Source organism: Elephas maximus, chromosome X, assembly GCF_024166365.1.
Source record: "Elephas maximus indicus isolate mEleMax1 chromosome X, mEleMax1 primary haplotype, whole genome shotgun sequence".
Taxonomy (NCBI): Eukaryota; Metazoa; Chordata; class Mammalia; order Proboscidea; family Elephantidae; genus Elephas; species Elephas maximus.
In genome coordinates this window covers 132513883-132539591 of record NC_064846.1, presented here as the reverse complement: position 1 = coordinate 132539591, position 25709 = coordinate 132513883, and the positions used below count along the sequence as shown (strand labels likewise).

Here is a 25709-nt window from a genome sequence, read left to right as displayed (position 1 = left end):
TCTTGCTTGTGCAGAGCCTCAGGGTCAGCTGGAGATGAGAGCTTAAAACCTTCTCAGATCTTTCCTGAGTAAGCATACAGCCATGGGCATGTGCACATCTGTATACATATGTGTGACCTTCTAGATTTCCAGGAACAGGATGCAGTTTTTCATGGTTAAGGTCCCTGGGTTGCATGAACATTTTGCACTTGACCTAAAGGTTGGTGGCTCAAAATCACCCACTAGTTCCATAGAAGAAAGGCCTGGCGATGTGCTTCTTTAAAGGTTACAGCCACGAATACCCTATGGAGCAGTTCTGCTCTGCAACACATGTGGTCACCATGTGTCAGAATTGAGTCAATGGCAATGGATTTTTTTTTGGTTATAGACATCTCATTCTCCATCTTTTCCTTTCAAGCTTTTTGATTAGCTTTTTGTTTGTTTCAACTGCTACCCACTGCCTCAGGTAGCTGTGAAGTTAAACAATTGCCTCTGAATGTTTTTGAAAGCTCTCCTCCCAGGGAAAAGGTTCTTTCCATTGAGTAACTTCCAAGTCAGGTCAAATAAAGACAGTTTTGCAAGTGGGTTCTTTCAAGGAACCACCACACAGGCCAAATAATGACAATTTTCTGGATATGAGGCATTGAAGGAACTATAAGCCCATTCTGTCCCATTCAGTGGCAGCCAGGCAGCTGTTTTCACTGTGATTGTAAGCTGTTTGTTTTCAAAGTTACCGTGGAGCTGGAGATAAGGTAATGGGAATAGGGCAAGTTAAAATGCCACAAAGTTCACTGTTCTTACTGATATCCAGTCGTTCTCCTTTCATAAATGCTCCCCAGATTACTGCGTGGCTTTGGTTAACTTCCAGAGTTCTGAAAAAGTTGATTCTGACAATTTTTGCCACTTTTCTCAGTGCTTTTGTGGATATGATAATTGTTGAAGGTCGTTACCGTATTTTTACACAAATTACATGCACCTTCTACATTTGTTTGCCAACCTTGCCCTCACCCCATGAGGTATTTTTGTTAAGCGTGTTATACTAATTTTTTTTAACAGTAACAATCAGGAATGATATACCTTTCCCCCCCTCATTTTATCTTTATTTTATTATTTTTCATCAAGGTAAAATACACATAAACACAAAAAAATTACCATTAGTGGCATTTAGTACAGTCACATTGTTATACAAACTTCACCACTGTCTAGTTCCAGGACATTCTCATCACCCCGAAAGGAACCCTCATACCCAGTAAGCAACGATTCCCCCCCACCTCCCGCCAATCTGTTGGCAACCGCTAATTCACTTCCTGTCTCTATGGATTTGCCTATTCTGGACATTTCAGAGATATGGAATCATACGGTATGTGACCTTCTGTGTCTGGCTTCTTTCATTTAGCATAATGATTTCCAGGTTTATCCATGTTATATGTTTGTAGCATGTATCAGTACTTCAACCATTTTTATGGCTGAATAATATCCCATTGTATGGATATTCCACATTTTGTTTATCCGTTCTTCAGTTGGTGGACATTTGGGTTGTTTAGGGCAGTAAATTTTTTTTGTGTGCTTTAAGTGAAAGTTTGCAAATCAAGTCAATCTCTCATACAAAAATTTATATATGCCTTGCTGTGTCCTCCTAGTTGTTCTGCCCCTAATGAGACAGCACACTCTTTCTTGCCACTCTGTATTCCGTGTCCATTCAGCCAGCTCCTGTCTCCCTGTGCCTTGTCATCTCCCCTCTAGACAAGAGCTGCGCACAGTCTCATATGTCTGCTTGAACTAAGAAGCCCACTCCTCACCAGTATCGTTTTTTATCTTATAGTCCAGTCCAATCCCTGTCCAAAGAGTTGACTTTGGGAATGGTTCCTGTCTTGGACTAACAGAAGGTCTGGGGACCATGACCTCTGGGGGGGTGGGGTGGTTGGGAAATAATATACCTTTTGGGAATCTGATAAAGGTGTGGACTCTTGCTAGGAAAATGCACATACCTAATTCTGCATATAATTTCAAGGAATTCTTGGCTACCCTGAAGGCTGCAAGTTAAGAACTCTTATTCAACAAGAAAACTATTATGATTCTGGTGGTAAAAACAATATCTCATCTTAGTCAAGTAATTACAATATCTCATCTTCAGTACAGTCATGTGCCACAAAACATCCGCTTGGGCAATGTCCGATAAGGTTATTACAGAGATTGGAAATCCTGATCGGAGAATGGGATGTAGTGGATTTAGGCATGTTGTACAAGACAATCATGATGATCCTCAAAAACAAAGAAAAAATTCTCCTAGCTGTTAAAGACTTGGCTCCACTGAAAGCTACAAGGCTAACAAAAATTAAGAGGGACCTATAAATTTTTTTTTTTATATATTGGACATGGAGAAATTGTTAATGATGTGAATTGAGGACCAAACAAAAAAGCGAATTTCTCTCAGCACATTGATGATCAGTGCTAAGGCATGAAGCTTGTTCAAGATGCTTAAAAAAAAAGAGGAGGACCACACTGAAGTATCGAGTTTAATGTTAGCTGTGGGTGATTCAAGTGCTTCAAACAATGTTTTTTATTGCATAATGTGAAAGTGAGTCTGCAAGAGCTGATGAAGGCAGCAGAAGAATTTGTTGAAACCTTAGATAAGCTAATTGTAGAGGGAGGTTGATTGCCCCAGGAAATTTTTTAATATGGATGAAACTTCCTTACTCTGGAAGCGAATGCCTGAAAGGATCTTCATCCATAATACGGTGTTCATGCAACGTCCAAATCACATCATGTTCTATTTCACAGAATATATCGTGGACATTAAGCAACACATGACTGTAATTAGAAGAATATGAAATATAAAAACATGCACAGGTGGTCTCCAACTAATAAACACAGTTATTTCAAAAGTTAATTTTTAAATATTTATTTGGAATTTAGTGTATAATTCTTTTCTATAAAAACAATGCTAAGGACCATGGTTTGGAACAATTAAACTGTAAATCCCTTAAGGGTAGGTGCTCTTTTTATCTGTCTTTGTATTATAATGACCTATCCATATAAATAGCATATGTTAGGTACCCCAGGTGACCCTTAACCAAACCTATTGCACTCAATAATAGAGTTGAATACAAATGTACTACTAAAAAAGAAAACAATATTAAGGCAAAAAGAAAGATCAAATAAAAGTACAAAGCAACAATAAAATAAAATAGAAGAGAATAAAGACTAAACTAGGTTTTAAATCATCTGGTACTTAAGAGACAGGTTTATTAGAAGAGAATGAAAAAGTAAATAAAGGTATTTCTAGATATTCTTATTTGAACTTCTGGATACCTTTTCATTGTGCTAAATTCACTTCAAAATATTTTTCTTCTAAACACAGGTATAGCACCAGCATTTCCTTCTACCTTTAGCAATATATAAGGTCATTTATATAGGGTCACTATGAGTCAGAATCGACTTGATGGCAGTGGGTTTTATAGACCTTAACAGACTGTAAATAGAAAGAGTAGAGGAGATAAGATGTTTTGCTTGTAGTGACTAGAAAAAGATTGAAAGAAGCTGGGGGAGTAGAACTGTTCAAAGAAACTTTATATAATAAGATATATCTTATTATATTTCTTATAATAAAATATGTCAAAGTTAGAATAGGAGCCTTGGTGGCACTGTGGTTAGGAGCTTGGCTGCAGCAAAAGCTAAGAAGTTTCCTGAACACAACCAAACACTTCTAGGGACAGAAGAGCAGAGGCTGGGCTCTGGGGGCCAGGGTTTCGGGGGACATCTAGGTCAATGGTCATAACGAAGTTTATTAAGAAAATGTTCTGCATCTCACTTTGGTGAGTGACGTCTGGGGTCTTAAAAGCTTTAGAGCAGCCATCTAAGATGCATCAATTGGGCCCAATCCACCTGGAGCAAAGGGGAATGAAGAACACCAAGGACACAAGGAAAATACTAGCCCAAGAGACAAAAGGGCCACATAAACCAGAGACTCCATCAGCCTGAGACCAGAAGAACTAGATGGTGCCTGGCTACCACCAGTGACTGCCCTGATAGGGAATACAACAGAGAGTCCCTGACAGAGCAGGAGAAAAGTGTGGCGCAGAACTCAAATTCTAGTAAAAAGACCAGATTTAATGATCTGACTAAGGCTAGATGAATCCTCAAAGACATGGCCCCTGGACTCTCTGTTAACCCAGAACTAACACCATTCCCGAAGCCAACTCTTCAGACATAGACTAGAGTATAAAACATAAAATAATACTCATGAAGAGTATGCTTCTTAGTTTAAGCAGATACACTAGACTAAATGGGCGACTCCTGTCAGAGGTAGGATGAGAAAGCAGAAAGGGTCAGGAGTTGGTTAGATGGACATGGGAAACCCAGGGTGGAAAGGGGAGTGTGTTGTCACATTAGAGGGACTGCAACTAGGGTCACATAAGAATATGTGTATAAATTTTTGTCTGAGAAATTAACGTGAGTTGTAAATTTTCACCTAAAGCACACACACACACACACACAAAAAAGCTCAGCTGCGAACCAAAAGGTCTGCGGTTGGAATCCACTAGACGTTCCCTGGAAACCCTGTGGGGCAATTCTACTCTGTCCTATAGAGTTGCTATGAGTCAGAAACAACTCGAGGGCAACGGGTTTGGTTCCATGGGTAAGTTAGAATAAACGAAGCTAATGTGAACATGAGCAATAGAGGGCATAAGAGCCCCATTGGAAAAAAAGAAAAGAAAAATGTGGGGGGGTTCATAGAAATAACATTTTGCATCTCTTTGTTGCTTAATTTTATAATGAGTCATTGTGCCAAAGAGGATGGGAAAACTACATTCTGGTGCCATAAATATATAGGCCCAACTGTACATTTTCATTAGAATGACCAATGAACTCTGATGAGAGGCAGATAAAGTTATGACTGATAAGCAGAATTCAACTGGATATCATTTAAAAGTTCTAAGTTATGGCCCTATCATACAGAATGGACCTGAAAAGAGTACAGGATTCTGTCAAGTTCAAAGAGGCTTAAGAGTATGAAGGATCAATAGAATGGCCTGACCTTGTCTTCAGAACAGAGATTTGAAGACATTTATATACCAAAGCAATGAAGAAGCAAGCTACAATTTCCGTGATAGCCTCCTATATATTATGTAAAGACAAGACAAACTCAGGGACATGAACTATATGTCCACCCCCTTTTTTAAGTTTGGACTTTGACTCCATGACTAGGTGACAATATAAAGAGGTTCAGCCTGGCAGTCTGGGTCTATAGCTCCAAAGATCCTTTACTCTGGCTGACGAAATCAGCCAAGAAACAGTGTCAGACAACTGAGAAGGTAATTAATTGTCTCCTTAAAGAATATCATTACCCTGGAGAGATTTAGGATTAAGTATGAAATAAATCAAACCTTTGGTATTAATAATTTTGGGTTAAGGAATAATCTGTGAATATTGTTTTAATAAGTTATAACAAGCTCAAAGAGAATCTGGCCTATATTATTACAATTTAATACAGGTAATTAAGTAATTGATTTAGATTTGTGATTTTTAGGTTGAAATCTTACTAAGTTTCTAAGCTTACTAAGTTTCTATGGCTTTAAAAAACTGTAAAGTAATTAAATAACTCAATGGTTATATACAGGTTGTAAACATTTATAAATACAAATACAATTATTCATATCAATGTCTTGAAACAAAATTTTAACTTCTGCAAGCTCTAACAGTACTGATCTTTCAGTTTCTCACACGTACCATATTTGACTTGAGTCAAACATGATATATGAATGTTTTCGTTCGACTAGGTCATAATCCTAACTGTAGTAGTTTCCTCAGAATCTGCAATTATATCTTTGCCTGTGTTTCCCTTTCTTCCTTTCCATGTCCCACACAATAGGACTCAAAAATGGGCCCTGAAAAATATATGTCCAGATTTCGCTATCTTCCTAATCAAAACCATATGCCATAGCAATCCTAGGTGAAGTTATAACTCTGAAAATTACTGTTACTATATTTCAAATACTATGCTCTAGAATTCTGACAAACTCGAATGGAGTTTAAACTGTCTCCACCCACATCCCACTATATCACACCCTCTGCTTCCCCACCCCCAGATGAAGGTTAGGTTGATAAATGGATTTTGGAGGTGGAATAAAGCCAGACATCAAATAACTTACTTGAAATCCATCTCTTACCTTCTGTACTTAACCCTGGACTTGATGTGAACTTGGCTACATCGACAATTTTTACAGCAAATTGTTGCCCAGTTTCTCTGTTGATACATCGTCGCACAACACTGAAGGGACCCCTAAAAGCAAAACCAAAAACATACAAATCAAGTTTAATTCATAGATTTTTCTTAAGTTCTTTTTTTCCTTCAATATCTTATTGGTGTTTCACTGTCTGTTAACCATACTACATGAGCACCAAGTCATTCTGTCTTTTTAGCCTTCAGATGGAATATAGTTTTCAAAATAAAATTTAATGTAATTTTAAACATACTTTTCTGTAATTCATGAGGTAATCCACAATTTAAAAATATTATTAAACTAGAAATATAGAAGACAAAATTAAATTTGCAGTTGGAAATAATTTTGTAAAAAATTCTAATTAGTATTCTTATGTTCAAGGCAAACAATCTTTATAATATCTATACGGATTATCAACATCGTAATTATAATAAGTGAAATCCATAGTGTGTATTGTTCTTATTTTTGAACCAGAAGCTTAAATCATTCTTGTCACCTTCCTCTCATCTTACCCACCACTTACCTAATCTTCACCAAGTCCTAATGAGTTTATCTCAAATATGTCTTGAGCCTGTCCACTTCTCTCCATGCCCCATACCCTAGTCTAAGCTACTACCATCTTCTACCAAGACTTCTGGAAAACTGGTCCCCCCATCCCATTCTTACAGTGATCTTTTATCATACTATGTTCCTGCTTAAAACCCCAGAAAGATGGATGATATTTGGAATACACATATCTAATCAATTATATATGTATAAAAAACAGGACAGTATATGTATATGTGTGTGTGTGTGTGTATATATATATATAATTCCTATATAAAACAAGAAAAAAATAAGTACACAATCTAAAAAAATCTAGGCAAAAGACTAGAACAGACACTTTACAAGGATGATTTAGTCTCTAACAATCTTTCCAGCCTCTCCTGGTATTGTTCCCTTTCCTCTACACTCTGGCTCCTTTGGCCTCCTTTCACTTCCTTGACCACTTACTTCAGAACCAATAAACATATTGTTTCCAAGCTTGAAATGCTACTCATCCTTCAGATCTCAATTCCATCGTCATGTCCTCAGGGAAGCTTTCCCTGAACCCCTAGACTAGGTAGGTATCAAACCCGACTCTATGCTGTACCTTTCCTTCCTCCACAACATTCTCACAGAGTATGTAATTTATACATTTTACTATGTATATTATGTAGTATGCTTTGTTTAAAATCTATATCCACCAATGGACTATAAGCTAGGTCTATGCAGGTAAAGACTGTTTTCTTCTCCACTTGTATCCCCAGAGTCTAAAATTAAGCCTGACACAACACCAAAATCCCAGTGCCACCGAGTCGATTCCGACTCATAGCGACCCTATAGGACAGAGTAGAACTGCCCCATCCAAGGAGTGCCTGGCGGATTCGAACTGCTGACCTTTGATTAGCAGCTGTAGCACTTAACCACTATACCACCAGGGTTTCCCCTGACACAAAGGAGGCACTCAAATCTTTGTCACAGAAGTAATAGGGCAGAGCAGCAGATAAGCAGTGAAGATTGAGAGAAAGAGGAAGAAGAGGGAAGAGAGGTTGATTTTAAAGATATTACTTCCTGGACAGCTTCAGGGAACCCAAATAAATTCTAAAACAAAACTGAAGTAATAGTTTGTATCTTAAAAACAGAAACAAAATACAGGAGGGCAATCTGGGAGGAAGCCCATCTAAAATGATGATTTATGTGCAACAGTCGAGAAACTGAAACGCCATTCAGACAACAATAGTAATTTAAAGCAAAGAGAAATTCTTTATCATTCTTAAACTTCAAATTATAATTGTTCTAAATTGCCACAGAAAAAGATGTAATTTCTATCAGCAGAGCCACTGGTCTAGCCATTTCCTTATTCAGTCTTCTCCTCAATCTAGACCAGTGGTTCTCAATACTGGCGACACAACTGAATCAACTGGAGTGATAAAAAAAATATCAATGTCCAGGCCCAGGCATTAAACACACACACACACACACACACGGTTCCTTGTGATTAACAGTTATTAAATAAGATAGATTTGTACATGTTTGAATTGACTATTAAATAATACAAAATGCAAATACTAGTTTATTTGAAGGCCAGTATGATTTAAGTCACTAGATATACCCAAGTACATGTATATGATAGTGTGCTTGTGTGCGTGTGTGCACGTGCAGTTTTCCCTCCTTAGAGGGGGAAACAAACAAACTCTCACTGGCCGTTAGAAGTATTTTACAAGACCAAACTACACCTGGATGCATGTGCTCAATCAGCAGGTAGAGAAAAGTACTTCATTTAGACTAGGATGCTTGTGATACTGCTTACATTAAAGTTTGTCTTTCTTCTTTCAGTTAGAGGGCAAGCAAATGAATATAATCTAACCCAGACCAAAACATTTCTTTAAGATCATATGAATGAGTTGATTTCACCATGCCATCGTCAGGATATTAATTATATCACAGCTTCAAATCTCTCTTCAAGCAATCTAAGAAAGCTAAACTAAAAGGAAAAAAAAAAAAAAAAAGGAAGTGAGATGATAATAGTGTATCTTTTAGAACTCTGTAAAAAGAGGATCTTTTTGATAATCACTCGAAACTGTTTAAAGATTTTCCTCTGTGAGATAACAATGTAACGTACATGCAGTGACTCTCACAAAAGTTTTAATTCTCAATCTGGATGTCTTTACTTGTTATTACTTACCCTGACAATAACAAGCAATTTCAGGACATGCTTAACGTAACTGGTATTTGTCTACACATAAACCCTTGGGACCATATTTATATATACATTTGTGTAATGTGCCTCAATTCACTACATTTTATACATATATATATAATTTTATTTTCTTGAGAATATACATAGCAAAACATACACCAATTCAACAGTTTCTACATGTACCATTTAGTGACACTGATGACATTCAAGTTGTGCAACCATTCTCATCCTCCTTTTCTGAGTTGTTCCTCCTCTATTAACACAAACTCATTGCCCCCTAAGATTCCTATCTAAGTTTTCAAGTTGCTGTTTTCAATTTGATCCCATATAGATAGTTCTTAAAAGAGCATAATGCTCAAGTCAGACATTTTTTAGTAGTTAAGCTAAACTACTGGAAGGAGGGAGCGGCCTGACTCACTAGGGGGAGAGTAAATGGGAGTATGTAGTAAGGTGTATATAAGTTTATATGTGAGAGACTGACTTGATTTGTAAACTTTCACTTAAAGCACAATAAAAATTATTAAAAAAAAAAGAGGTGCAGTGGGGGTGATAAAGAGTGTGGAACACATCTCCTGTACTACATCTATTAATTATACCTAAATTACAGTTTATAGAGGACTGCTAAAATTCAGGAGGCCTAGGTTTCAGTCTCGCCTATACCCACTTTTTAAAAAATAGTATTTTATTATGTTTTCAGTGAAAGTTTACACAGCAAGTTTAGGTTCTCATTCAACAATTTCTACACAAGTTGTTCACTGACATTGATTACATTCTTCACAATGTGTGAACTTTCTCATTATTTCCATTCTGGTTTTTCTATTTCCATTAATCTAGTTTCCCTGACTCCTTACATTGTCATCTTTGTTTTAAAGTAATTGTCAATCATTTGGTCTCATACAGGTGACTTATACCCATTTTTGATACTTAAATTTCATCCTTAAAATTTTAAATCTATGATACAGTCGATTCTTGAGTATTTATGCCAGTGGGGGAAAATGGCGATAGAGACAGTTGTCGGCCATAATCATACCATTATCTTTCTCATATTTCTACTAAATCTGGCCAGGGTATTCATCAAATGGGATGATAACCCATAGCATTACAGTTTTGATGAAATAAGATATATTCTTCATTCAATTCTTTATGAATACTGAATGTTGATTGGGATTCTCTCACAAGATTCTATTTGAAGTCAGGTGGCTGCTTACAGACTTTTATGTTTTTAATTAAAAGGTCAACGAAATCACAATATGTTACAAGCGAATATTGCTGTAACATCCTCTAAGGTTTTGAAAAGAATGTAATTGTGTCTCTGTGCAGACACAGAATAAATAATCTCTTCTAGCTTTCATTTATGTAAAGAAAGGTTACCAACCAACCAGTTGCTGTTGAACCAACTCTGACTCATGGCAATCCCGTATGTGTCGGAGTAGAACTGTACTCCGTAGGGTTTCCAAAGACTGATTTTTTGGAAGTGGACTCCAGGGTCTTTCTTCCAAGGCTGCTCTGGGTGGACTCAAACCGCCAACCTTTTGGATAACAGCTGAGCATGTAAACCATTTGCACCACCCAAGGCCTCCAGCTTTCATTTATGTGAAGAAAGGCTAAGTCCAGGAAATAAACAACTCTGATAACCAAAGGTTAACACATCAAAAAAGGAGAACAGAATGAAATGAAATTATGAAGACTAGAGTGTGTTCTTTTCCAGATTAATAGGATAGATTAAGCACAATGCATCTAACTGTTCTCCCTCTCAAAACTCCAATAAAATGATACCAAAGGGATCTTAAAAAAGGACAAAAAAGTAATAATCAAATTTGGGAAGCTGGAAAGCAGATGGAGTAGCGGTAACTGACTTAGCTGACTTCGGAAAGCTGAATTTCAAGGAGAAAATAAGGAAAGCTTAGAATCAAACCCACTGGCACTGCAGAATCCTCAAGAAGCTCATGAACTGACAGCATCAGATACTCTGGAACTAGAAATAAAGAGATGATGGGGCTAAAATAACAAGGTTTGAATGAAATCTATTAGAGAAGAACTTAAGACCCCCGATCTCCTTTTCTATTCCACACCACTGGTTAACTGCCTCTCCCTCATCCTAACAAGGGTTCATTCTCTAGACAGGGTAAAACATAAGAGTCTTAGAACTGGGGGCACAAGGCAGTTGAGGAAATGGGTACTGTACATATACAGAAAGCAAGCAGATTATGTGACCATATACACATAGAATACAGTCAGCCCCAGCCCCTATTCGCTCACTAGTGGGAATGTTGGAAGCCAGATCTTTATCCATCAGGCAGGATGACTTTTCTCTTGGATATCTAACCTGCTAAGAAGGAAAGACCTAAAGATAATGACATGAGGTTTTTCAAACTGTTCAACCAGATTATCCTTCAGCAAAACCTAAAGATCCCCCACATGTTCAGAGCTCTCAATCAGGTTTCAGTCTCTCTACTGCAGGGTTTTCTTTTGGGGCTGGATAATTCTTTGTTTTTCAAAGATGTCCTGTGCATTATAGAATGTTTAATAGCATCCCTGGCTTCTACCCACTAGGTGGTAGTAGGAACAACCCCACACTCCAGTTTTAACAACCAAAAGTATCTCCAGACACTGCTAAATGTCCCCCGAGGGGCAAAATCACCCCTGCTTGAGAATCACTGTTATACTCCTTATCATGAGTAGACAGCCAAAGGCTCCCAAGACAGCTGAAGAAGAGTCTCTTATTTGGAAAAAAAATTTTATTTTTCCAAATAATAAACAGAGATAGCAACTTAGAGGAATCAGACTACACAAGAAGAAAACTTCAAACTATTATATAGAATGATATTACAACAATGAAACAAAAACTAGAAATTTGAAAAACAAAAAACTCATAATAAATACATGAGGAAACTTAAAACTCAATAGAAAGGTTGGCAGATGAAATTGAGGAAATCTCCGAGAAGGTAAAGCAAAAAACAAACAAACAAACAAAAAAACAGAGGGAAGAAATTAAAAAATCAAGAAAATTTCTCAGAATTTAAACCATTTGTTGCTCAAATTAAAAGGACCCACAAAGTACTCAGCACAATAAATAATAGACCCATGTCCAGACAGACCACTGTGGACAAGGAGATGATTTTCAGGTTTCCAGAGAAGGGGGAGGAGCACAGGGAGGGGATAATACAGTTTAGACACAATGCATCAGGAGTCAGAATGGCTTCAGAACCCTCAATGGCAACACTAGAACCAAGAAGACAACACCTTCAAAATCATGAACGGAAATTATTTCTTTAATTAACCTTTAATTCTATATCCAGCCAGATCATTAATGACCATCAATCAAATGTGAGAGTAGAGTAAGGACATTTTCAGAGACAGAAGATCTCAACAAGTTACTTGCCATGCACACTTTCTGAAGAAACTATCAGATGATATGTTTACCAAAACAAAAGAGTGGACCAAGAAAAAGGATGTCAAGAAACAGCAAACAGGAGATCCAATACAGGAGACAGATGAAGGGAATCCTCAGGAGTATGACAAAGGGAAATCTCAGGCTGACAGCTGTGCATCAAGCACACAGGGCAACCACTCCGGATGGAGCAAGATGACTCAAGAGACAAGTGTGCTGAGAGATATTAAAGGTTCCCACTACTGCTGGGAACCCCCATATGTCTGTCAGTTTGTCGTACTGTGGGGGCTTGCATGTTGCTGTGATGCTGAAAGCTATGCCGTCAGTGTTCAGACACCAGCAGGGTCACCCATGGCGGACAGGTTTCAGCTGAGCTTCCAGGCTAAGACAGACTAGGAAGAAGGGCCTGGCAGTCTACTTCTGAAAAGCATTAGCCAGTGAAAACCTTATGAATAGCAGTGGAATATTGTCTGATATAGTGCCAGAAGATGAGTCCCCCAGATTAGGAAGGCACTCAAAACATGACTGGGGAAGAGATGCCTCCTTCAAGTAGAGTGGACCTTAATGAAGTAGATGGAGTCAAGCTTTCAGGACCTTCATTAGCTGATGCAGCATGACTCAAAATGAGAAGAAACAGCTGCAAACATCCATTAATAATCACAACCTGGAATGTACGAATGTAGGAAAATTGGAAATTGTCAAAAATGAGATAGAACGCATAAACATTGATATCCTAGGTATCAGTGAGCTGAAATGGGCTGGTACTGGCCATTTTGCATGGGACAATCATACTGTCTACTATGCCTGGAATGACAACTTGAAGAGGAATGGCACTGCATTCATCGTCAAAAAGAACATTTCAAGATCTATCCCGAAGTACAATGCTGTCAGTGATAGGATAATATGCACACGTCTACAAGGAAGACCACTTAATACCGCTATTATTCAATTTATACACCAACCACTAAGGCCAAAGATGAAGAAATTGAAGGTTTTTTTTACCAGCTTCTGCAGTCAGAAATTGGTCAAATATGCAATCAGGATGCACTGATAATTACTGGTGATTAGAACATGAAAGTTGGAAACAAAGAAGAAGGACCCGTAGTTGGAAAACATGGCCTTGGTAATAGAACTGATGCCAGAGATCCCATGATAGAATTTTGCAAGACCAATGACTTCTTCATTGCAAATACCTTCTTTCACCGACATAAATGGCGACTATACACATGGACCTCGCCAGATGGGATACACAGGAATCAAATTGAGTACATCTGTGGAAAGAGATGATGGAAAAGCTCAATATTATCAGTCAGAACAAGGCCAGGGACCGCCTGTTGAACAGTCTATCAATTGGTCATATGCAAGTTCAAGTTGAAACTGAAGAAAATTAGAATAAGTCCACGAGAGCCAAAGTACGACCTTGAGTATATTCTACCTGAATTTAGAGATCATCTCACGAATAGATTTGATGCGTTGCACACTAATGACAGAAGACCAGACAAATTGTGGAATGAAACCAAGGACATCATACATGAAGAAAGCAAGAGGTCATTAAAAAGACAGGAAAGAAAGAAAAGAACAAAATGGATGTCAGAAGAGACTGAAACTTGCTCTTAAACATCAAGCAGCTAAAGCAAAAGGAAGAAATGATGAAGTAAAAACTGAACAGAGAATTTCAAAGGGTGGCTCAAGAAGACAAATATTATAATGACACACGCAAAGAGCTGGAGATAGAAAACTTAAAGGGAAGAACATGCTAGGCGTTTCTTAAGCTGAAAGAACTGAAGGAAAAATTCAAGCCTCGAGTTGCAATAGTGAAGGATCCAATGTGGAAAATACTAAACGACGCAGGAACCATTAAAAGAAGATGGAAGGAATACACAGAATCATTATACCAAAAACAATAGGTCGATGTTCAACCATTTCAAGAGGTAACATATGATCAGGAACCGATGGTACTAAAGGAAGAAGTCCATGCTGCACTGAAGGCATTGGCCTAAAACAAAGCTCCAGGAACTGACAGAATACCAATTGAGATGTTTCAACATTGCTCACTCGCCTATGTCAAGAAATTTGGAAGACAGTTACCTCACCAACCGACTAGAAGAGATTCATATTTATGCCTACTTCCAAGAAAGGTGATCCAGTCGAATGCAGAAATTGTCGAAAAATTATCATTAACATCACACGCAAGCAAAATTTTGTTGAAGATCATTCAAAAGTGGCTTTAGCAGTATATCGACAGGGAACTGCCAGAAATTCAGGCTGGATTCAGAAGAGGACACGGAACCACAGATATCATTGCTGATGTCAGATGGATCCTGGCTGAAAGCAGAGAATACCAGAAGGATGTTTATCTGTGTTTTACTGACTATGCAAAGGCATTCGACTGTGTGGATCATAACAAATTATGGATAATATTGCAAAGAACAGGAACTTTAGAACACCTAATTGTGCTCATGAGGAACCTGTACGTAGGTCAAGAGGCAGTTGTTTGGACAGAACAAGATACTGCATGGTTTAAAGTCAGGAAAGGTATGCCTCAGGGTTGTACCCTTTCGCCATACCTATTCCATCTGTATGCTGAGCAAATAATCCAAGAAGCTGGACTATATAAAGAAGAACAGGGCATCAGCATTGGAGGAAGACTCATTAACAACAATATGTAAATGACTCAACTTTGCTTGCTGAAAGTGAAGAGGACTTGAAGCACACTTACTGATGAAGAGCAAAGACCACAGCCTTCAATATGGGTTACACCTGAACATAAAGAAAACAAATATCCTCACAACTAGACCAATAAGCAACATCATGATAAACGGAGAAAAGATTGAAGTTGTCAAGGATTTCCTTTTACTTGGATCCACGATCAACACCCATAGAGGCAGCAGTCAAGAAATCAGAAGACCAACTGATGCATCTTAGATGGCTGCTTGCTAGCCTTTAAGACCCCAAACGCCACTCTTCAAATTGGGATGCAGAATGTTTTCTTAATAGATTTTATTATGCCAATTGACCTAGATGTCCCCTGAAATCATGGTCCCCAGACCCCTGCTCCTGCTACAATGGCCTTAGAAGCCTTCAGTTTATTCAGGAAGCTTCTTTGCTTCTGGTTTAATCCACTTGTGCTGACCTCCCTTGTATTGTGTGTTGTCTTTCCCTTCACCTAAAGTAGTTCTTATCTACCAACTAATTTTTTAAAGTAGTTCTTATCTACCAACTAATTAGTGAATACTCCTCTCCCACCCTCCCTCCTCTCTTAACCGCAAAAGAATGTTTTCTTCTCAGTTTAAACTATTTCTCAAGTTCTTATAATAGTGGTCTTATACAATATTTGTCCTTTTGCAACTGACTAATTGCACTCAGCAGAATGCCTTCCAGGTTCCTCCATGTTATGAAAGATTTCACAGATTCCTCACTGTTCTTTATCGATGCATAGTATTCCATTGTGTGAATATACCATAATGTATCCATTCATCCATTGATGGGCACCTTGGTTGCTTCCAGCTTTTTGCTATTGTAAACAGAGCTGCAATAAACATGGGTGTGTATATGTTTGTTCGTGTAAAGGCTCTTATTTCTCTAGGATATATTCTGAGGAGTGGGATTGCTGGGTCATATGGTAGTTCTAGTTCCAGCTTTTTAAGGAAGTGACAAATCAATTTCCAAAGTGGTTGTACCATTTGACGTTCCCACCAGCAGTGTAGACGTGTTCCAGTCTCTCCACTGCCTCTCTAACATTTATTCTTTTGTGTTTTTTGGATTAATGCCAGCCTTGCTGGTGTGAGATGAAATCTCATTGTAGTTTTGATCTGCATTTCTCTAATGGCTAATGATCATGAACATTTCCTCATGTATCTGTTAGCTACCTCAGTGTCTTCACTGAACTGTCTATTCATATCTTTTGCCCATCTTTTAATAGGGTTATTTGTCTTTTTGCAGTTGGGTTTGTGCAGTATCATGTACATTTTTGAGGTCAGATGCTTTTTGGAAATGTCATAGCTAAAAACTTTTTCCCAGTCTGTCGGTAGCCTTTTTACTCTTTTGGTGAAGTCTTTGGATGAGCGTAGGTGTTTGATTTTTAGGAGCTCCCAGTTATCTAGTTTTTCTTCTGCATTCTCAATAATGTTTTGTATACTGTTTACGCCATGTATTAGGGCTCCTAACGTTGTCCCTATTTTTTCTTCCATGATCTTTATGGTCTCAACCCACCTGGATTAAAGGAGAATGAAGAACACCAAGGACACAAGGTAATTATGAGCCCAAGAGACAGAAAGGGCCACATGAACTAGAGACTACATCATCCTGAGACCAGAAGAACTAGATGGTGCCCGGCTGCAACTGATGACTGCCCTGACAGGGAACACAACAGAGAACCCCTGAGGAAGCAGGAGAACAGTGGGATGCAGACCCCAAATTCTCATAAAAAGACCAGACTTAATGGTCTGAGACTGGAAGGACCCTGGTGGTCATGGCCCCCAGACCTTCTGTTGGCCCAGGATAGGAACCATTCCCGAAGCCAACTCTTCAGACATGGATCAGACTGGACAATGGGTTGGAGAGGGATGTTGGTGAGGAGTGAGCTTCTTGGATCAGGTGGACATTTGAGACTATGTTGGCATCTCCTGCCTGGAAGGGAGATGAGAGGGTAGAGGGGGTTAGAAGCTGTTGAAATGGACATGAAAAGAGAGAGTGGAGGGAGAGAGCGGGCTGTCTCATTAGGGGGAGAGTAATTGGGAGTATGTAGCAAGGTGTATATAAGTTTTTATGTGAGAGACTGACTTGATTTGTAAACCTTCACTTAAAAATTATTAAAAAAAAATCAAAAGACACATTGCATTGGGCAAATCAGCTGCAAAGGACTTCTTTAAAGTGTTGAAAAGCAAAGATGTCACCTTGAAGACTAAGGTGTGCCTGACCCAAGCCATGGTATTTTCAATTGCATTGTATGCATGCGAAAGCTGGACAACGAATGAGGAAGACCTAAGAAGAATTGATGCCTTTGAGTTGTGCTGTTGGCAAAGTATATTGAATACACCAAGGAGTGCCAGAAGAACAAACAAATCTGTCTTGAAAGAAGTACAGCCACATGCTCCTTTGAAGCAAAGATGGCGAGACTGCGTCTTACATACTTTGGATATGTTATCAGGAGGGATCAGTCCCTGGAGAAAGACATTATGCTTAGTAAAGTACAAGGTCAGCAGAAAAGAGGAAGAGCCTCAAATGAGATGGATTGACACACTGGGTGCAACAATGGGCTCAAGCATAACAATGATTGTAAGCATGGCGCAGGACTGGGCTGTGTTTTGTTCTGTGGTACGTGGGGTTGACTGTGTTGGAATCGACTCTAAGGCACCTAACAACAATAACTACCACCGCTAGACCGCCTTTTCAACCTGAAGACAGAATGGCTGGGCGAGCCTGTCCCAGTTCTTTCTGTTTTGCTTTGTCTACCGTGTTGTTGTTGTTAGCTGCCGTGAAGTCAGCCCCGGACTTGTGGTGGCTTCATGCACAATGGAACAAAATGCCCACGGGTCCTGCATCATTTCCATGATTGGCTGAGAATGGGAACATCGTGATCCATAGGGTTTTCATTGACTGATTTTCAGAAGTAGATTACCAGACTTTTTTCCTAGTTTGTCTTAGTCTGGAAGCTCTGGTGAAACCCACGGAGCATCACAGCAGCAGGAAAGCCTCCACTGACAGATGGGTGGTGGCTGCACATGAGGTGCGTTGACCGGAAATTTAACCTAGGTTTCCCACACAGAAGGCAAGAAGTCTGCCAGTGAACCACAGGGTGATGATATCCTTGCTCTCCTCTGCTGCTTGGATCAGCAGAGGGTTCTCATTTCACTCTACAGTAGTGTTCCGCTTTGAGGGTTGGAGGTAGGCCTCACTGAGCAGAAAAGCAGGGGATGCAGAGCAGCCCATGCTCCCCCTTCAGTACGCAGTCCTGCACTCCTCTGCCTGTGTGTAAAGAGTCCTGTTTCCCGGGATTTACTCATGACCTTGAGAACTAACTTCCCAGAAGGGGCTCCTATACACTCTCAAGGTATCTGAAGCCAGACTGTGAACAGGAGATTCTATTCAGCATCTGTTCTCTGGAAAAATTTCTATAATAGTTTTAATAGTCCCCTTTCCTTACACAGCTAAATTTGTGCTTGCTAGGTGGCACAGTGGTTAAGAGCTCGCTGCTAACCATAAGGTCAGCAGTTCAAGCTCCACGGGAGAAAGATGTGGCAGTCTGCTTCCATAAAGATTACAGCCTCGGAAACCCTGGCGGGCAGTTCTACTCTGTCTTTTAAGGTCGCTATGAGTAAGAATTGACTTGACGGCAACAGGTTTGGTTTTTTGGTTAGTCAGTCTTTTAAAACTTTTTAAATATATTGTTTAGGGATACATACATAGGTGGTGGAAACCCTGGTGGTGTAGTGGTTAGGAGTCTGGCTGCTAACCAAAATGTCGGCAGTTCGAATCCACCAGGCTTTCCTTGGAAACCCTATGGGGCAGTTCTACTCTGTCCTATAGGGTCGCTATGCGTTGGAATTGACTCGACAGCAATAGGTTTGGTTTTTTTTTTTAGACATAGGTGGTAAAGCTATAAGAAATCCAAAGGAATGAGTAATGGAAAAGTTAAGTTAGTGGTTATAGGGGAGGATATGATTGGGAAGGGACACATAGTGACTTTTAAAGGCACTAGTAATGTTCTAAGGAGTTCTGGTGGCGCAACGGTTAAGCACTAGGCTGTTAACCGAAAGGTTGGCGGTTCAAACCCACGCAGCGGCTCCACAAGAGAAAGACCTGGCAGTCTGCTTACATAGAGATTACAGACAAGAAAACTCTATGGGGCAGTTTTCTTGGGGTCACTATAAGTCAGAGTCAAGTCGACAGCATCGAACAATAACAGTAATGTTCTATTTCTTAACCAGGATGATGAGTTCATTGGTTTTCATTTTATTATGCTTTAAACTGTATATATGTATTTTATACTTTCCTCCATACACATGATGTATTTCTCAGTTAATTAAAAGGTTTGATTAATTTGCTCCGTAAACCTTCAACCAAAGCACAATTAAAAAAATAAATAATAACAAAACTTGTTCACATAAATTTGACATACAAAAAAAAAAAAGGTTTTTATGGCTAAGGGGTAAATTCTTAAGGTCTTGCTAATCAGGGGGTTCTAATTTTTTACATATCTGTATAATACAAATTATTTAAAATGGCTTAATACATACATGCATAAAAATATATATATATATTTTTATGCATACATGTATATAAATGAAGAAAAGCAATGTTTGCATCTCAAACATAATAAAGTCATTATGAATTACATTAGTTGTAATTGTACATCTAATTGAACTGAATTTAAAATAATACTTTGTTACATGTACAATTTGGGGTAACATCTGCAATATTTACAAAGCTTTCACCCCTAAAAGAGGTTTACAAACAAACACACGTTGTATGCCTCCAGAAGCCTTTGATAAATGGGGTGAACTTCCTATCCATATCACAGGCCTAGAAACATCATTATATTTATAATAAACTGTGCAATGTACCACAAGAGATGTAAGAAAACCATGAATAAGAGGAACAATCAATCAACAGAATGGAATGGAAAGTAAAGAAAAGGGTGATGGAAGTGAAGACCAAGAACAAATTAAGCATACACACATACATACACATACACACACGTGTGTGTGTTTATATTATGTTATATGTGTATATTTATATTAGGATACAAATTCCATGAGTGCCTGGTAAATAGGCCCTCAATAAATATTTGGTGAATGAGGTAACAAAAATGACAAATTGGGAATGAACTAGCCACTGATAAATTTATTATACCACACAACTTTAAGTGTATAAATTTTTGAGAAATCTTAATATTTCTAGATATTTCTCTATACATTTACTAAATCTTTATCTTCCGACTATTTCCTGCATAGTTCTGATGTTGGGAATTGGACATAGATGGTAGGTGGGTAAAAAGTAAACAAAACAAAAATAAAATGGTAAAAATGACAATACTAGCAGTAAGAGTAAAATCTTATACTGTACTCTTTAGACAAACACAAATTTATATTAAAATGATACTTAATGAACATAACAACTATATTTTCCCTCTTACTTTAACACTGCTTAGTTTAGTCACCACCCCTAAAGAAAAGCTTATGCATATCATTCTATCAAGAAATTCTTTCACTGTTCCTTTATGGTAGTGATGAGAAGCAGAGATGTTATCGTAATGCTTTGCTTCTCTTAAATACTCCTGGAATTCCCCTCCCCAACACCCCCCTCCCCCACACCAAGCTGGGTTGCTTTAGCTGCTGTGACTAAACCAAAGGAAAAAATGTTTGCCTACTCATAAAGAAATACATGAAGCAAAACATTATAAAATCAAAGTCTCAAGAACTGCTGCCTAAATGCTAACAACTAAAGACTTGACAAAGGAATTAAACTCAGTATAATTCAGATCATCCTTGAAAATAGAAAGGGGAGGCTTATTTGAAGAAAGTTAGCAATAGATATCCAATAAGCTAAGAGAACAAATCTGGCTCACCTGTCAAAGCTCAGTTAAGACTAACATTTACTAACTCAGTACTTATGTTGGCATAATTAGTACCTCTGTCAAACCCTGATGGTTCAGTGAAAAGTTGAGTAGACCTCACTCTACAATTTCATGTAGGACACAGCCCTCTGGTCTGAGTCTACAAATGATACAGTCTCATTTACTACTTTTAAGAAATGACTGCAGATCATACCTAGCGGTCTCTGCTCAATCCAAAAATCCTGGAAAATTTCTTGATCCTGTGTGTGTGTGTGTGTGTGTTTTCAAGGGCTGGAGCTAGAGCCAAGTAGAGGAATATGGACCCTAGGTCTCGGTTAGCTTACACATGATGGGGAATATATCAAGGAGAGTTGCTAATGGGATAGAATAGGAGAAAAAAGGTTTTCATAACAGATAAGAAATAGGAAGAAGGAAAGTAGATGTAGGAGGAAAGTAATGAAAAAGAAAATATATGAAAGACTGTAAGACTAAACACATCACAGAGTAAGAATTCTGACTTGGTTGTATATATTCTTAGCCAAGTATATAAATAAGTCTCACAAATAGATATTGAAGCACTGACATTGAAAAAAAATTCTATTGATATTTGCATATTTTATCTTATTCATTTACCTCACTTTCTCCAATGAAAGTAAGACAAAAAGAACAAACAGAAAAAGATGAACAAAGCAATTTTTGCCTTCAAAGAGCTCTCAATCTTGTAGGTAGTTGTTGATACATAATATTTTTAGTCTAGCTTTATAAGACAAGGTATTGAAATCATATAATACTAAGAGTTTATAATCTGTGGATAAGAAGGCAGTCAGAGAAGGTCTGTACGGACAGGGACACCTAGGAGGGCTTAGAAAGATGAATAGGAGTTTTTCAGTTCAGCAAAGAAAAGGGGAGGGTTCCAGAAATAAGTAACATGTCCAATGGCCCAGAGCCAGGTCAAGGCACAGTGTGTGCTAGGCACTACAAACTAGTTGGTGTTTCTGACTTGAAAAATTTGAGGGTGAGTACTAGCTGGAAAAGGAGAAGGGAACCAGAGATCACTTTGACAGAAGAGTGGAGAATGGATTGGGGAGTCAGGGGAGTGGGTAGGGATCAGCCAGAAAGTTACCATATTAGCCTAAACAAGGGATGAGAAAAACCTAAACCAATACAATACAAACTGAGAGATATTTAAAAAGATAAATTACAAGACAACATAGTGAATGAGTAGTTAGGGGGTGGTTGAAGGCGAGTTGAAAGAAACAATGAAAGACAGTAAGTTTTCTAAATGTGGAAACATGTATCAGAAACTGGCCCAATGAAAATACTTAGTAGAGAAACAACTTTTTTGGAACTTAATCCTGGCCTTCTCTACTAGTGTTCGTGAACTTTATTACTTAGAACCAGTACTAACGTTAGTACAACTGTCAAATTCTGTGTGTATAATCTAGTCTTTAAAAACTGAACCTATTATTTATGGAAGTCTGGCAGTATGAAATTACATTGTAAATCATTCTAAAAGGTGTTCTTTAATATGCATGACGCTAACAGAGATTGTTTTCCAAATGCTACATAATCACTATAATAGTATTCTCGCCTGTCATAAATCACAACTCTGCATCTAAGGGAGGAAAATACAACTAAATGTTAGGCATTAATATTTGGGGGGGGTTCAGAAGTTGCTATCTTCATTAATGGATTTTTTTCCAGTGATACTTCTGCAGAATACTATTAATTTCTTCCTATTCAGAAGCATGTTTTAAGGATCTCCATAGTCAGTTTATAATTCTAAATTAAACAAGATAAATAAATTTAAATTAAACAAGTTAAAGAAATCTCAAAGCCAGCAACACCCCTTTCTCTATATTCATTTTAGTTGCATCAGGATTATGCAAAATTTACACTGTACCACAGAAACATAGTATTAGAAGGTGTTCTCACTCCTTCTCCCCAAAATCTAATTAGCCAACACTTTTTTTTAAATCATGGTTTCCCAAATTGGCATCTTGTGGACTTCTTAAAAGGAGTGTGGGTGGCGCAAGCAGTTTGTGACGGCTGCTAATCTAAAGGCTGGTGGTTCAAACCCACCCAGCAGCTCCATGGAAGAAAGGCCTGGTGAATTGCTTCAATAAAGATTAAAGCTAAGAAAACACTACGGAGCAGTTCTACTCTGTAACACACACGGTGGCCAGGAATTGGAATCGACTGGACAGCCGGCAACAAGTTTGGTTTGAACTTCTTAAAGAATATAAGTTCCTCCTTCAAGTAAGTTTGGGAAACACCACATAAACTGTCACTCTTCCCCCCAAATATTCACTTTACCCTTTAACAGCCAAGTCTCGAAGTTAAGAAACAAGCATCTCTTTCCACTGCTATACTCCACCTCCACAACCCATGTAAAAAAATAAAAGACAAAAACCAAACCTGTTGCCATAGAATTGATCCGGGCTCATGGCAACCTCATGTGTTACAGAGCAGAACAGAGCTCCATAGCGTTTTCTTGGCTATAATCTTTATGCAAGCAGATTTCCAAGCCTTTCTTCCACGATGCTGCTGGGTGGGTGGGGTCGAACCACCCACCTTTCAGTTAGTAGTCGAGCACAAACCATTTGTGCCACCCAGGGACCTCATCGTCCGTGTACCACCTATTAACATCATTAGTGTTTCCTGTAAAACACTTAGGACATACTGATTGAAATTTTAATGCTTGTAATAACAAACAATACAAATACGTTATAAAGTTGTAATGGCTAAGAAAACGTGAGCACACAATTTACCTGAACCATTCAGACTTCAAACAACTTTTTTCTATAACAAATAGTCTCTCACTCAAACATGGCATATAAAATTGTTGATTAAATTCTTACAGAGAAGAGGGTAACCCAATTGTTTGCTTACTAAAGAAAGGATAGAAAAGATTTAACTATACAATTTAAATGTCTATTCATTAATACTCCCAAAAGTAATTTACTTTTTACAATTGTTAATATAAGCATATTCAGCAGGCAATAATGCAACCTCTGGTCTTTTAACCAAAAAACACTTAACACGGAGGCAAAGCATATTAGAAAATAACCATTTATACGCAATTACCCAGTTCAGTGCAGGGCAGCACGAAATAGGTTCTGAATCGTAATTGCAGTAATCACTTTCTAGGTCTAAAGGAGTAAAGTAGATGATGTGGAAAATAACTGCTTTAGGGGGAAAAAAATCAGAAAATAATAGGATAGTGGATGTAACTGTTCAGGCAAGATAATAAAATCAAATACTCCAATACTTGGGGAATTTTCCAAGTTAGATATCAAAGTCTTTGCATGTTACAAATAATATGCACGTTAGTAATGCTCACTTTTAACCGGATTCCCAAGGATGGACCAACCTTTCAGTGCTCCTGTAAGGACTTCCTTTTAGTCAATAAGGCATACAGCAGAACACGAAGGACAAGAAGAGAAAGGGCTATCACATCTCTCAGCTTGTCTGAAATTGAACTCCTGAGCTTTTTAATCTTCCCCTCCAACATGGTACTCCTGCAGCATTCCCTATCTCAGGTGAAGGCAACTCTATACTTCCAGTTGCTTAGCCACAAATTGTAGCGCCATTCTAGATTCCTTTCTTTCTCTCACATTCCACTTCTAATTTATTAGGAAATTCTCTTGGCTCTACTTCAAAAACATTCAGAACAAACCACTTCTCACCACTTCGGTCACTTTGTTATCTGCCCCGGGATCTCCTTTCCTCACATTGTCTATTCTCAACAAATAGCTATTGCAATCCCTTTAAAACCTTAGCGAGTTCACGTCCCTCTTATACTCAAAGCCCTGAAAAGTTTCCGCCTACTACATTTAGAGTAAAAGAGAAGTCCTTACAATGTCTAGAGGTGCTACATGATCTTTCTTTTCCAATCTCATCTCTCTGATTCACCTTTGCTCTAATTGTTCCTTAAACTTAGGATCCTCCTTTTATGGGTAACGGCATGGCTAACGCTCCCATCTCCTTTAAGTTTTTACTCAAATGTCACTTTCTCAATGAGGTGTGCCCTGAAAACCGTATTTAAAATCGCGCCCCACCAGCCCCCATTCCCTGAGCACTCCCAATCCCAGAAACTTGTTCTCTGTTGTTCCCCAAAGCACTTAACACCTTATAATGGAGTTGTTGTTACCTGTCGTGGAGTCGATTCTGACTCATGGCAACACCAGGGTGTAAAGAAGAACTGTTCCAAAGGTTTTCAAGGCTATGACTTTTTGGAAACAGATTGCCAGGCCTGTTTTCTGAGGTGCCTCTCAGTGGATTCGAACCACCAACCTTTCAGCTAGTAGTCCAGCACTTAGCCACCTGTGCCACCCAAGGACTACTTCTAACATAGTATTAATAATACTTACTAAGTTTATTGTGCATTGTCTACTAGAACATAAGGTTCACTAATGCAGAGATTGGCTGTTTTGGTCACTGCTGTATCCCCAGTACCTTAAAAGTTCTGGCATGTAGTTGGAAACCAGTTCAAAGTGGAGAGAAAACGCAAGATTCCGCGGCGGGGGGGTGGGGGGGTGGGCAGGGAATCTCCATGGTGATAAAAATGAAGCTGAGTTCATACTGATTTATTAACTGCTTTGGGTGGTATTTCTCTATTGTGAGAAAGTTTGAATAGATGTTGATAAGTACATAGAAAACTACGTAAACGAAAACACAAGAAATTATACAAAAAAAGTAAGCTATTGTTGGGAGTCAATTCTCCATGGATCTCAAGTATTTACATATGTCTTGCTAGTACGGCATGGATTGTCTTTTTGTTCCAGAACATCTTCTCAAGGATGTTTATATAGTGAGCCTGGAACTCTCATACAC

At 38.4% G+C, this 25709-nt stretch overlaps 1 protein-coding gene across 8 annotated transcripts in view; it reads right to left on the bottom strand.

Annotated features, from left to right (window-relative positions):
* CASK (calcium/calmodulin dependent serine protein kinase) overlaps positions 1–25709 on the bottom strand; it is a 454527-nt gene that overhangs the window by 336442 nt on the left and 92376 nt on the right. For 4 of the 8 annotated variants that reach the window (XM_049873006.1, XM_049873008.1, XM_049873009.1 and 1 more), the window contains exon 2: positions 6132–6262. In XM_049873006.1, the coding sequence (XP_049728963.1) occupies positions 6132–6262 (131 nt within the window). The remainder of the gene's footprint in view (positions 1–6131; positions 6263–25709) is intronic. The other 4 variants (XM_049873007.1, XM_049873013.1, XM_049873010.1 and 1 more) reach the window with 1 other exon arrangement.